Source organism: Bombina bombina, chromosome 5, assembly GCF_027579735.1.
Source record: "Bombina bombina isolate aBomBom1 chromosome 5, aBomBom1.pri, whole genome shotgun sequence".
Lineage (NCBI taxonomy): Eukaryota > Metazoa > Chordata > Amphibia > Anura > Bombinatoridae > Bombina > Bombina bombina.
Genome location: NC_069503.1, coordinates 1,078,491,683 through 1,078,503,881, shown reverse-complemented (window position 1 = coordinate 1,078,503,881; position 12,199 = coordinate 1,078,491,683). Strand labels below are relative to the sequence as shown.

Here is a 12,199-nt window from a genome sequence, read left to right as displayed (position 1 = left end):
TGAGGTTTTATCCAAACTGCCTGGTTTACAAGGAAAGCGGGACAGCTCTGGGTTAAGGAAAAATGCTGAGCCGTCTCACGCTTTAGTAGCCGTTTCTGATATGCCCTCACAATGCTCTGAAGGGGCGAGGGATTTGTTATCTGAGGAAGAAATTTCTGATTCAGGAAAGACCCTTCCTCAGACAGATTCTGACTCCATTAGAGGAGATTATGGACAGAATTAAGGCTTTTAAGTTGGCGAATTCTTTTATTACAGATGCCGCATTTGAACTGGCTAAATTAGCGGCAAAGAATTCAGGTTTTGCCATTTTAGCACGCAGGGCGTTATGGCTTAAGTCCTGGTCTGCTGATATGTCATCTAAATCTAAACTTTTGAACATTCCTTTCCTATTCGGGCCTGAACTGAAGGAGATTATTTCAGACATCACTGGAGGGAAAGGTCATGCCCTCCCTCAGAATAGATCAAATAAGATGAGGGCCAAACAAAATAGTTTTCGTTCCTTTCGGAACTTTAAGAGTGGTTCAGCTTCCTCTGCTACAAAGCAAGAGGGGAATTTTGCCCAATCCAAGTCAGTCTGGAGACCTAACCAGGTTTGGAACAAGGGTAAACAGGCCAAGAAGCCTGCAGCTGCTTCTAAGACAGCATGAAGGGGTAGCCCCCGATCCGGGACCGGATCTAGTAGGGGGCAGACTCTCTCTCTTCGCTCAGGCTTGGGCGAGAAATGTTCAGGATCCCTGGGCTTTAGAAATTGTGTCCCAGGGATATTTTCTGGAATTCAAGGGCTCCCTTCCAAGGGGGAGATTTCACATTTCTCGATTGTCTGTAAACCAGACAAAGAGAGAGGCGTTCTTACACTGTGTAGAAGACCTAAATATCATGGGAGTGATTTGCCCAGTCCCAAAGGAGGAACAGGGGCTAGGGTTTTATTCAAACCTAATTGTGGTTCCCAAGAAAGAGGGAACCTTCAGACCAATCTTGGATCTCAAGATTCTAAACAAGTTCCTCAAAGTTCCATCATTCAAGATGGAGACTATTCGGACTATTCTACCTCTGATCCAGGAGGGTCAATATATGACTACCGTGGACTTAAAGGATGCGTATCTACACATCCCTATTCACAGAGATCATCATCATCAATTCCTCAGATTTGCCTTTCTAAACAGGCATTACCAGTTTGTGGCCCTTCCTTTCGGGTTCGTCACGGCTCCCAGAATTTTCACAAAGGTGCTAGGGTCCCTTCTGGCGGTTTTACGACCACGAGGCATAGCAGTGGCGCCTTATCTAGACGACATCTTAATTCAGGCATCGACTTTCCAGCTAGCCAAGTCTCACACAGACATTGTGTTGGCTTTTCTGACATCTCACGGGTGGAAGGTGAACATAAAAAAGAGTTCTCTCTTCCCTCTTACAAGAGTTTCCTTCCTAGGGACTCTGATAGACTCGGTAGAAATGAGAATATTTCTGACGGAGATCAGAAAGTTAAAACTCTTATCCACTTGCCGAGCTATTCATTCCATTCCTCGGCCATCAGTGGCTCAGTGTATGGAGGTAATCAGACTCATGGTAGCGGCAATGGACATAGTTCCTTATGCCCGCCTACACCTCAGACCACTGCAACTATGCATGCTCAAACAGTGGAATGGAGATTATGCAGACTTATCTCCTCAACTGCATCTGGACCAGGAGACCAGAGATTCTCTTTTCTGGTGGTTGTCTCAGGACCACCTGTCTCAGGGAATGTGCTTCCGCAGGCCAGAGTGGCTCATTGTAACAACAGATGCCAGCCTGCTAGGTTGGGGTGCAGTCTGGAACTCCCTGAAAACACAGGGCTTATAGTCTCGGGAGGAAGCTCTTCTACCAATAAACATTTTAGAACTGAGAGTGGTTTTCAATGCGCTTCAGGCATGGCCTCAGTTTGCTGCGGCCAAATTCATCAGGTTTCAGTCGGACAACATCACGACTGTAGCTTATATCAATCATCAAGGAGGAACAAGGAGTTCTCTAGCGATGATGAATGTAACCAAAATAATCTGGTGGGCAGAGGATCACTCTTGCCATCTCTCCGCAATCCACATCCCAGGAGTAGAGAACTGGGAGGCGGATTTTCTAAGTCGTCAGACTCTTCATCCGGGGGAGTGGGTACTCCATCCGGAGGTATTTGTACCAGCTGATTCCGCTATGGGGCACACCAGAATTGGATCTGATGGCATCTTGTCAGAATGCCAAATTTCCTCGTTACGGGTCCAGGTCCCGGGATCACAAAGCAGTACTGATAGATGCTCTAGCAGTGCCTTGGTCCTTCAATCTGGCTTATGTATTTCCATCATTTCCTCTCCTCCCACGTCTGGTTGCCAGAATCAAGCAGGAGAGAGCTTCGGTAATTCTGATAGCTCATGCGTGGCCACGCAGGACTTGGTATGCAGACCTAGTGGACATGTCCTCGGTTCCACCGTGGACTCTGCCAATGAGGCGGGACCTTCTAATTCAAGGCCCGTTCACACATCCAAATCTAATTTCTCTGCTTCTGACTGCTTGGAGATTGAACGCATGATTTTATCAAAGCGTGGTTTCTCTGAATCGGTCATTGATACCCTGATTCAGGCTAGAAAGCCTGTCACCAGGAAGATTTATCATAAGATTTGGCGCAAATATCTTTATTGGTGTGAATCCAAAGGTTACTCATGGAGTAAGATTAGGATTTCTCCTGTTAAGTGTGATCAGTCCACGGGTCATCATTACTTCTGGGATATTGCTCCTCCCCAACAGGAAGTGCAAGAGGATTCACCCAGCAGAGCTGCCATATAGCTCCTCCCCTCTACGTCACCTCCAGTCATTCTCTTGCACCCAACGACTAGATAGGATGTGTGAGAGGACTATGGTGATTATACTTAGTTTTATACCTTCAATCAAAAGTTTGTTATTTTATAATAGCACCGGAGTGTGTTATTCCTTCTCTGGTAGAATTTGAAGAAGAATCTACCTGAGTTTTTACTATGATTTTAGCCGGCGTAGTTAAGATCATATTGCTGTTTCTCGGCCATCTGAGGAGAGGTAAACTTCAGATCAGGGGACAGCGGGCAGATTAATCTGCAAAGAGGTATGTAGCAGCTTATTTTTTTCTGACAATGGAATTGATGAGAAAATTCTGCCATACCGATATAATGTAAACTCAGCCTTAAATGCAGTAGCAGCAACTGGTATCAGGCTGTCATGTATGTATATTTTACACTTCAGTATTCTGGGGAATGGCACTTCACTGGAATTATACTGTGTGCATAAGACTTTAGCCTAATTTGCAGGGACTAGCAACAGGCTTTTTAATAACACTTAATTTATGTTAAACGTTTTTTGCTGGCATGTAAAATCGTTTCATTTCTGAGGTACTGGGTGAATAAAATATTTTGGGCACTATTTTTTTCCACTTGGCAGTTGTTTTATTTAATTTATGACAGTTTACTGATCTCTCTCACTGTTGTCTGTGAGGGGGAGGGGCCGTTTTTTGGCGCTTTTGCTACGCATCAAAAAATTCAGTCAGAAGCTCACTGTACTTCCTGCATGATCCGGTTCATCTCTACAGAACTCAGGGGTCTTCAAAACTTGTTTTGAGGGAGGTAATCACTCACAGCAGAGCTGTGAGATTGTAGTTGACTGTGATAAAAAACGTTTATTTCTGTAACTTTTTTTTCTGCTATCAGGGTTAGTTATCCTTTGCTAATGGGAACAAGCCTTTGCTAAAATTGTGTTTTTTACAAAGATTTGATGCTATAACCTTTCAGTTTATTAACTTTCAACTGTCATAACTCTTTCTGTGCTTCTTATAGGCACAGTACGTTTTTCTTATTATAATAAATTACTTGAAAAGTATTTCCAAGTTGCTAGTTTATTTGCTAGTGTGTTAAACATGTCTGATTCAGAGGAAGACATCTGTGCTATATGTGCTAATGCCAAAGTGGAGCCCAATAGAAATTTATGTACTAACTGCATTGATGCTACTTTAAATAAGAGTCAATCTGTACAAATTGAACACATTTCACCAAACAACGAGGGGAGAGTTATGCCGACTAACTCGCCTCACGTGTCAGTACCTGCATCTCCCGCTCGGGAGGTGCGTGATATTGTGGCACCGATTACATCTGGGCGGCCATTACAAATCACATTACAGGATATGGCTACTGTTATGACTGAAGTTTTGGCTAAATTACCAGAACTAAGAGGTAAGCGTGATCACTCTGGGATGAGAACAGAGTGCGCTGATAATGTTAGGGCCATGTCAGATACTGCGTCACAACTTGCAGAACATGAGGACGGAGAGCTTCATTCTGCGGCTGACGGTTCTGATCCAAACAGATTGGATTCAGATATTTCAAATTTTAAATTTAAGCTGGAAAACCTCTGTGTATTACTAGGGGAGGTGTTAGCGGCTCTGAATGATTGTAACACAGTTGCAATACCAGAGAAAATGTGTAGGTTGGATAAATATTTTGCGGTACCGGCGAGTACTGACGTTTTTCCTATACCTAAGAGACTTACTGAAATTGTTACTAAGGAGTGGGATAGACCCGGTGTGCCGTTCTCACCCCCTCCGATATTTAGAAAGATGTTTCCAATAGACACCACCACACGGGACTTATGGCAAACGGTCCCTAAGGTGGAGGGAGCAGTTTCTACTTTAGCTAAGCGTACCACTATCCCGGTGGAGGATAGCTGTGCCTTTTCAGATCCAATGGATAAAAAGTTAGAGGGTTACCTTAAGAAAATGTTTGTTCAACAAGGTTTTATATTGCAACCCCTTGCATGCATTGCGCCTGTCACGGCTGCAGCAGCATTTTGGTTTGAGTCTCTGGAAGAGACACTTGAATCAGCTCCATTAGATGAGATTACACACAAGCTTAAAGCTCTTAAGTTAGCTAACTCATTTATTTCAGATGCCGTAGTACATTTAACTAAGCTTACGGCTAAGAATTCCGGATTCGCCATTCAGGCGCGCAGAGCACTGTGGCTAAAATCCTGGTCAGCTGACGTTACTTCTAAGTCTAAATTACTTAATATACCTTTCAAAGGGCAGACCTTATTCGGGCCCGGATTGAAAGAAATTATCGCTGACATTACAGGAGGTAAAGGCCATGCCCTGCCTCAAGACAGAGCCAAACCTAAGGCTAGACAATCTAATTTTCGTTCCTTTCGGAATTTCAAAGCAGAAGCAGCATAAACTTCCTCTGCTCCAAAACAAGAAGGATATGTTGCTCGCTACAGACAAGGCTGGAGACCTAACCAGTCCTGGAACAAGGGCAAGCAGGCCAGGAAACCTGCTGCTGCCCCTAAAACAGCATGAATTGAGGGCCCCCGATCCGGGAACGGATCTAGTGGGGGGCAGACTTTCTCTCTTCGCCCAGGCTTGGGCAAGAGATGTCCAGGATCCCTGGGCGCTAGAGATAATATCTCAGGGATACCTTCTGGACTTCAAATACTCTCCCCCAAGAGAGAGATTTCATCTGTCAAGGTTGTCAACAAACCAAATAAAGAAAGAGGCGTTTCTACGCTGCGTACAAGAGCTTTTATTAATGGGAGTAATCCATCCAGTTCCACGGTCGGAACAGGGACAAGGGTTTTACTCAAATCTGTTTGTGGTTCCCAAAAAAGAGGGAACTTTCAGGCCAATCCTGGATTTAAAGATCCTAAACAAATTCCTAAGAGTTCCATCGTTCAAAATGGAGACTATTCGGACAATTTTACCCATGATCCAAAAGGGTCAGTACATGACCACAGTGGATTTAAAAGATGCTTACCTTCACATACCAATCCACAAAGATCATTACCGGTATCTAAGGTTTGCCTTTCTAGACAGGCATTACCAGTTTGTAGCTCTTCCATTCGGATTGGCTACGGCTCCAAGAATCTTCACAAAGGTTCTGGGTGCTCTTCTGGCGGTACTAAGACCGCGAGGAATTTCGGTAGCTCCGTACCTAGACGACATTCTGATACAAGCTTCAAGCTTTCAAACTGCCAAGTCTCATACAGAGTTAGTACTGGCATTTCTAAGGTCGCATGGATGGAAGGTGAACGAAAAGAAGAGTTCTCTCTTTCCACTCACAAGAGTTCCCTTCCTGGGGACTCTTATAGATTCTGTAGAAATGAAAATTTACCTGACAGAAGACAGGTTAACAAAACTTCAAAGTGCATGCCGTGTCCTTCATTCCATTCAACACCCGTCAGTGACTCAATGCATGGAGGTAATCGGCTTAATGGTAGCGGCAATGGACATAGTACCCTTTGCACGCCTACACCTCAGACCGCTGCAATTGTGCATGCTAAGTCAGTGGAATGGGGATTACTCAGACTTGTCCCCTTCTCTGAATCTGGATCAAGAGACCAGAAATTCTCTTCTATGGTGGCTTTCTCGGCCACATCTGTCCAGGGGGATGCCATTCAGCAGGCCAGACTGGACAATTGTAACAACAGACGCCAGCCTACTAGGTTGGGGCGCCGTCTGGAATTCTCTGAAGGCTCAGGGACAATGGAATCAGGAGGAGAGTCTCCTACCAATAAACATTCTGGAATTGAGAGCAGTTCTCAATGCCCTTCTGGCTTGGCCCCAGTTGACAACTCGGGGGTTCATCAGGTTTCAGTCGGACAACATCACGACTGTAGCCTACATCAACCATCAGGGAGGGACAAGAAGCTCCCTAGCAATGATGGAAGTATCAAAGATAATTCGCTGGGCAGAGTCTCACTCTTGCCACCTGTCAGCAATCCACATCCCGGGAGTGGAGAACTGGGAGGCGGATTTTTTAAGTCGCCAGACTTTTCATCCGGGGGAGTGGGAACTTCATCCGGAGGTCTTTGCCCAAATACTTCGTCATTGGGGCAAACCAGAGATAGATCTCATGGCGTCTCGACAGAACGCCAAGCTTCCTCGTTACGGGTCCAGATCCAGGGATCCGGGAGCGGTCCTGATAGATGCCTTGACAGCACCTTGGACCTTCAGTATGGCTTATGTGTTTCCACCCTTCCCGATGCTTCCTCGATTGATTGCCAGAATCAAACAGGAGAGAGCATCAGTGATTCTAATAGCGCCTGCATGGCCACGCAGGACTTGGTATGCAGATCTGGTGGACATGTCATCCTGTCCACCTTGGTCTCTACCTCTGAAACAGGACCTTCTGATACAGGGTCCTTTCAAACATCAAAATCTAACTTCTCTGAAGCTGACTGCTTGGAAATTGAACGCTTGATTTTATCAAAACGTGGTTTTTCTGAGTCAGTTATTGATACCTTAATACAGGCTAGGAAGCCTGTTACCAGAAAGATTTACCATAAAATATGGCGTAAATACCTATATTGGTGCGAATCCAAAGGTTACTCTTGGAGTAAGGTTAGGATTCCTAGGATATTGTCTTTTCTACAAGAAGGTTTAGAAAAGGGTTTATCCGCTAGTTCCTTAAAGGGACAGATCTCAGCTCTGTCCATTCTGTTGCACAAACGTCTGTCAGAAGTTCCAGACGTTCAGGCTTTTTGTCAGGCTTTGGCCAGGATTAAGCCTGTGTTTAAAACTGTTGCTCCGCCATGGAGTTTAAACCTTGTTCTTAACGTTTTACAGGGCGTTCCGTTTGAACCCCTTCATTCCATTGATATAAAGTTGTTATCTTGGAAAGTTCTATTTTTAATGGCTATTTCCTCGGCTCGAAGAGTCTCTGAGTTATCAGCCTTACATTGTGATTCTCCTTATTTGATTTTTCACTCGGATAAGGTAGTTCTGCGTACTAAACCTGGGTTCTTACCTAAGGTAGTCACTAACAGGAATATCAATCAAGAGATTGTTGTTCCATCCTTGTGTCCAAATCCTTCTTCAAAGAAGGAACGACTTCTGCACAATCTGGATGTAGTTCGTGCCCTAAAATTTTATTTACAGGCAACTAAAGATTTTCGACAAACGTCTTCCCTGTTTGTCGTTTACTCTGGTCAGAGGAGAGGTCAAAAAGCTTCTGCTACCTCTCTCTCTTTTTGGCTTCGTAGCATAATACGTTTAGCTTATGAGACTGCTGGACAGCAGCCTCCTGAAAGAATTACAGCTCATTCCACTAGAGCTGTGGCTTCCACTTGGGCCTTTAAGAATGAGGCCTCTGTTGAACAGATTTTCAAGGCTGCAACTTGGTCTTCGCTTCATACTTTTTCCAAATTTTACAAATTTGACACTTTTGCTTCTTCGGAGGCTATTTTTGGGAGAAAGGTTCTTCAGGCAGTGGTTCCTTCTGTATAAAGAGCCTGCCTGTCCCTCCCGTCATCCGTGTACTTTTGCTTTGGTATTAGTATCCCAGAAGTAATGATGACCCGTGGACTGATCACACTTAACAGGAGAAAACATAATTTATGCTTACCTGATAAATTCCTTTCTCCTGTAGTGTGATCAGTCCACGGCCCGCCCTGTTTTTTACGGCAGGTAAATATTTTTTAAATTATACTCCAGTCACCACTACACCCTTTGGCTTCTCCTTTCTCGTTGGTCCTTGGTCGAATGACTGGAGGTGACGTAGAGGGGAGGAGCTATATGGCAGCTCTGCTGGGTGAATCCTCTTGCACTTCCTGTTGGGGAGGAGCAATATCCCAAAAGTAATGATGACCCGTGGACTGATCACACTACAGGAGAAAGGAATTTATCAGGTAAGCATAAATTATGTTTCCTAGAATATTGACTTTTCTCCAAGAGAGTTTGGAGAAGGGATTATCTGCTAGTTCTCTTAAGGGTCAAATATCTGCTCTGTCTATTCTACTTCACAAACGTCTGTCAGATGTCCCAGACGTTAAAGCATTTAGTCAGGCTTTGGTCAGAATCAAGCCTGTATTTAAACCTGTTGCTCCACCATGGAGCCTTAACTTAGTTCTTAAAGTTCTTGAAGGGGTTCCATTTGAACCTATGCATTCCATAGATATTAAGCTTCTATCTTGGAAAGTTTTGTTTTTAGTAGCTATCTCTTTGGCTCAAAGAGTTTCTGAGCTATCTGCTTTACAATGTGATTCCCCTTACTTTGTTTTCCATGCAGATAAGGTGGTTTTACGTACCAAACCTGGGTTTCTTCCTAAGGTTGTTTCTAATAAGAATATCAATCAAGATATTGTGGTTCCTTCTTTGTGTCCTAATCCTTCATCTAAGAAGGAACGTCTGTTACACAATCTTGATGTGGTTCATGCTTTAAAATTCTACTTACAAGCAACTAAAGATTTCCGTCAAACATCTTCTTTGTTTGTTGTTTATTCTGGTAAACAGAGAGGTCAAAGGGCTACGGCTACCTCTCTTTCCTTTTGGCTGAAAAGCATCATCCGTTTGGCCTATGAGACTGCTGGACAGCAGCCTCCTGAAAGGAATACTATTCATTCTACTAGAGCTGTGGCTTCCACAAGGGCTTTTAAAAATGAGGCTTCTGTTGAACAGATTTGTAAGGCGGCGACTTGGTCTTCGCTTCATACATTTTCCAAATTTTACAAATTCAATACTTTTGCTTCTTCGGAGGCTATTTTTGGGAGAAAGGTTCTACAAACAGTGGTGCCTTTAAGGTCCCTGCCTTTTCCCTCCCTTCATCCGTGTCCTAAAGCTTTGGTATTGGTATCCCACAAGTAAGGATGAATCCGTGGACTCGATATATCTTACAAGAGAAAACATAATTTATGCTTACCTGATAAATTTATTTCTCTTGTGATGTATCGAGTCCACGGCCCGCCCTGTTTTTTTAAGACAGGCATATATATTTTTATTTTTACATTTTCAGTCACCACTGCACCCTATGGTTTCTCCTTTTTCTTCCTAGCCTTCAGTCGAATGACTGGGGGGTGGAGCTAAGGGGGGAGCTATATAGGCAGCTCTGCTGTGGGTGCTCTCTTTGCCACTTCCTGTAGGGGAGGAATCCATGGACTTGATACATCACAAGAGAAATAAATTTATCAGGTAAGCATAAATTATGTTTTTACAATACACCCACTTAACATTGGTAGGATAGTGTTTAGAGGACCCAGCTTCTAAGGTAGATTTACTGACAATATCAGAAGGCTCCATTATAGCATAAATAACAGTATAAATAATTAAATTCCATTAAAAAATCTTTTGAGGAATGGAAAACTCACCCCTCCAAGAAGCTTAATAACACCTACAGGACAAAGGCACACTAAGCCAAAACAAAAAACAAGCAGAAGACTTGTGAGGTAGGAGGGGTTTTAAAGAGCTCTTGGGATTTGGGAACCTTTGCTTCCTCCTAGTGGTAGGGAAGAGTAATTCCCAGCAGTAATGGATTGTGACTCTCACCACCTGTATGAAAGAAAAACAAAATTTAAAATGTACTTTATTTTTCTGTTTTAAACTAAATCTCGCAGCCTTGGTGACTGGGCTGTACAGGGACATGAAATCTGATTTTTTTTTTTTTTTTTTTTCTCTTCTTTTATTATTTAGATAGAGAATACAATTTTAAACAACTTTCCAATTTACTTGTTTTATCGGATTTGCTTTGGTATTCTTAGTTGAAGGTGCAGAAGTGCAGTAATAGCAGCTAGCTGAACACATGAGGCATATATGTGCAGCCACCAATCAGCAGCTAGCTTCCAGTAATGCATTGCTGTTCCTGAACCTACCTATGTATATATTTCAACAATTGATACCAAGAGAACAAATCAAATCCGATAAAACAAGTAAATTGGAAAGTTGTTTAAAATTGTATGCTCTATCTGAATCATGAAAGCTTTATTTTGTGTTTACTGTCAATTTAACCATGGATAAAACATGCATTTTCTCATTGCAACTATTTGTCCCTTGAATGTTGGTGATATTTCAGTGTTGCCATTTCACTTGTATCACTGTGACAATATTTCATTAAACACATTTGTATAGGACACCTTTACTTTTAAATTGACCCTGCAGTGTCCCATCCCGTTCATTTTTTGGATCTGTAAAAATTAGGAATTAGAAGGGGAATCTGGTATATTTTTGTGTATGTTTTATACATTGATATGTGCATTTATTTAATTATTGTATCTGTTTAGTGACACTTTGGTTATTATTTTTCAGGTATTAGTCATGGTTCCGTTGTTGCAGGAGTTATTGGAGCTAAAAAACCTCAGTATGATATCTGGGGAAAAACAGTCAACTTGGCTAGCAGAATGGACAGCACAGGCGTAAGCGGCAGAATACAAGTGCCTGAAGAAACCTACCTAATTCTGAAGGAAAGAGGCTTTGCTTGCGAGTATCGAGGAGAAATTTATGTAAAAGGAATAAGCGAGCAGGAAGGGAAAATCAAAACATATTTTCTTCTAGGAAGAGTACAGCCAAATCCTCTAATTTTGCAGCCAAAAAAATTAACTGGACAATATTCGTTAGCAGCTGTTGTATTAGGACTTGTACAGTCTCTTAATAGACAGAAACAAAAGCAAATTCTAAATGAAAATAACAACTCTGGTATCATAAAGGCTCACTACAACCGAAGGACTTTATTAGCGTCCAGTGGCTCTGAGGTCGTCACCCAGACAGAGGGAGCTGACAAGTCTGAATTGCCATAAATCAAACCATTTTCTTTTAGTTCGTTTTTTGTATTTCTTTTATATATATAAATACACAAATAAAAATTGTATAATTTTTTTACAAATAGTATTAGATTCTTTTTCGCTAAAGGGACATATGCATATGATAAAAATATGATACAGATGTTAGCGCTGAGATTTTATCTCTTGACGTTCATTTTATACGCCCCATGATTCAAAATACTGGGTGCTAAATGGACAAGAGGGGGTGCAGCAACACACCAACTAAAGTGTAAAAGGGACAGTAAATGCTTTACAATTTTAATATAAAATAATTAATTATGTTTAGTAAAACAACTTCACAATACACTATTTATTATTTGTTGTCCTCTTTCATGTAATTTAAAGTTATGGTAAACTTTTATTCTTTGTATAATATATATCCTAAATGTTAATAATATTTTAGATGGAGTTGAATTCATCAGTTGTAATGAAGATGCGCTATAACTTAGTTTTTAATGTAGATATGAAATTCAAATACCCTGCTCCAGTTGCCCACTTCAAAAGTAAATTTTTTTGGTGAGCTAATGGTTTGAACTTTTCTCCACTTGTTGTAACTAGAGCACTGATTGCAGAAGAGTTCTAACCATTAGCGCACACAAAAAAGAAAAGAATGTGGTAGGCTTCACAATCTTGCTATCCT

At 42.1% G+C, this 12,199-nt stretch overlaps 1 protein-coding gene across 1 annotated transcript in view; it reads left to right on the top strand.

Annotated features, from left to right (window-relative positions):
• The window catches only part of ADCY8 (adenylate cyclase 8), a 937,503-nt gene extending 925,640 nt beyond the window's left edge, over positions 1 to 11,863 (top strand). Inside the window, exon 20 of the mRNA XM_053715945.1 lies at positions 11,048 to 11,863. Coding sequence (XP_053571920.1) covers positions 11,048 to 11,535 — 488 coding nt within the window. The 3' untranslated portion in view covers positions 11,536 to 11,863. The remainder of the gene's footprint in view (positions 1 to 11,047) is intronic.
• The last annotated feature ends 336 nt before the right edge of the window (positions 11,864 to 12,199 follow it).